At 42.1% G+C, this 1955-nt stretch overlaps 1 protein-coding gene across 1 annotated transcript in view; it reads left to right on the plus strand.

Annotated features, from left to right (window-relative positions):
• SARC_08042 (hypothetical protein) overlaps window positions 1-425 on the plus strand; it is a gene marked incomplete at its 3' end in the record, with an annotated part of 1152 nt that extends 727 nt beyond the window's left edge. The window contains exon 3 of the mRNA XM_014297995.1: window positions 362-425. Within this exon, the coding sequence (XP_014153470.1) occupies window positions 362-425 (64 nt within the window). The remainder of the gene's footprint in view (window positions 1-361) is intronic.
• Window positions 426-1955: the final 1530 nt, after the last annotated feature.

Here is a 1955-nt window from a genome sequence, read left to right on the forward strand (position 1 = left end):
AAATGATGTATATATCGTATTATGTATATTGGTTTAATATATACGTGTAGATTAAAACATATATGTTTGGAGACGGGGACATATTTTATAAACCAGAATACTTACAAATATGGGTGTATATCAATATAAGCGGACCACAATCCGTAGGAGATTTATAATATATTGCACTTTAATGCTTATTATAGTCACAATTGTATTTATATTGGCATACTTTCAGATTCGCTCGTGTTTGTTTAGCTGGTTTAAAAGAAAAAACTTATAACTCAAATGTATGCTGTACGTTAACAAATCAGCACTACATGCTTGTCATCGTCATTTTAGAGTTTACGTCATCCTCAATGCCTTCTCACTCATTCTACAGGAGGAATACTTGGCCTTTGTCTGTGGGACAGTGGGGAAAAGTGCTGGAGAGTTGCACCATGTGATCAGTGTACACCGGAGCAGCAGTCTATTTTTATCCTCCAATAGAAAACAAGATCCTCCCGAGCACCACTCCTCTGCCCAGGGAAGCACTCACCTCGTGCTTGAGTGTTGGTTCGACGAGGTTGGTCTACTGGTGAATGCACACACTGGCACTATGCACGTGTGTGCACAACTTGTGTACGTGCGAAAACGCGTACAGCTCAGGAGAACCAGAGTAACACCACACACCACGGCACTACGCTTGCATACTCGTTATAGAAGCTCACAAACATACATTGAACCCGCTATCCACGAGGGTATATCACAGCACTTTTGTCTGTTAAGTATATATACCACGATCCTGCACATACGTCCTCAGGCCACATAAATAGCACACCAGCTACCTATTAGATGTACCTACACACCAGCTACCTATCAGATGTACCTACACACCAGCTACCTATTAGATATACCTACACACCAGCTACCTATTAGATGTACCTACACACCAGCTACCTATCAGATGTACCTACACACCAGCTACCTATTAGATATACCTACACACCAGCAACCAAATAGATATACCTACACACCCTGCACGCATTCATCATGCACCTTAACATTTCAAATTGGGACTACCCATCAACCTCGCCGCTGGAAGAATTTTGTTGTATATTTAATAGAGCGCGTTTCAGTAAGATGCGCGATACGGTGTTGCACCTCACCAATCGAACACGTGTGACAATGGACAATTATCCAGGAGCTGCTGCAAAGTTCTCACCATCTGCGAGCCAGAGATAGGTGACAGCAGTCACAACTGGGAATTCAACGCTAAGATCACGGATAGCATTAGCGCCAGTTGCCGAGGAAAGGTTGTACATGAGATACTTACAATGGTATAAAGCTGTCTATTTAGGGTTTACAAAGGGCCTACACCCAAAACGCTGAGCACTGGGTTTAGGGTTTAGTTGTATATATATCCTGGGTACCAGTTGATGCGAGTGCCACGGGCAAGGGTTGTAAAGAAATGAATATACACAGCGATTAAACACACAGTTTTGCAATCAATTCGCCATCGGAAGTTAACCGATTCTGTATCCGGGATGTTGCAAAGATGTGCGTGGAACACGCAGGTGTTGTTGATACTAATAACACATCTGAGCTGAATACATTGAGCTCGTTGTCCATATCCGACTGTGTCGAGGGCTGCGTAGGGTCAGTCAGTGTAGAAGGCATTGGTGTACGGCTGCTGACTGTCGTCAACTGACCTCCTACGTTCCTATGACTGACGTATATCGGCTCTTTTGTTCGAATTCTCAGGCTCCATAGTTACAGATAGGCCGCCAGTTCGCTCTGCCTTGTCCCATTTTATGTAACGTACGAATAGGTATAATGCCCCATGATATATAAGGCACTGCAAGCAATTCTGTCACTATATATATATATATATATATATTTATATGTATATATATAATGCATATATATATATATATAATACACACACACACACATACACACACACACACACACACACACACACATATATATACTAC

This window comes from Sphaeroforma arctica (assembly GCF_001186125.1).
Source record: "Sphaeroforma arctica JP610 unplaced genomic scaffold supercont1.685, whole genome shotgun sequence".
Classification (NCBI taxonomy): domain Eukaryota; class Ichthyosporea; order Ichthyophonida; genus Sphaeroforma; species Sphaeroforma arctica.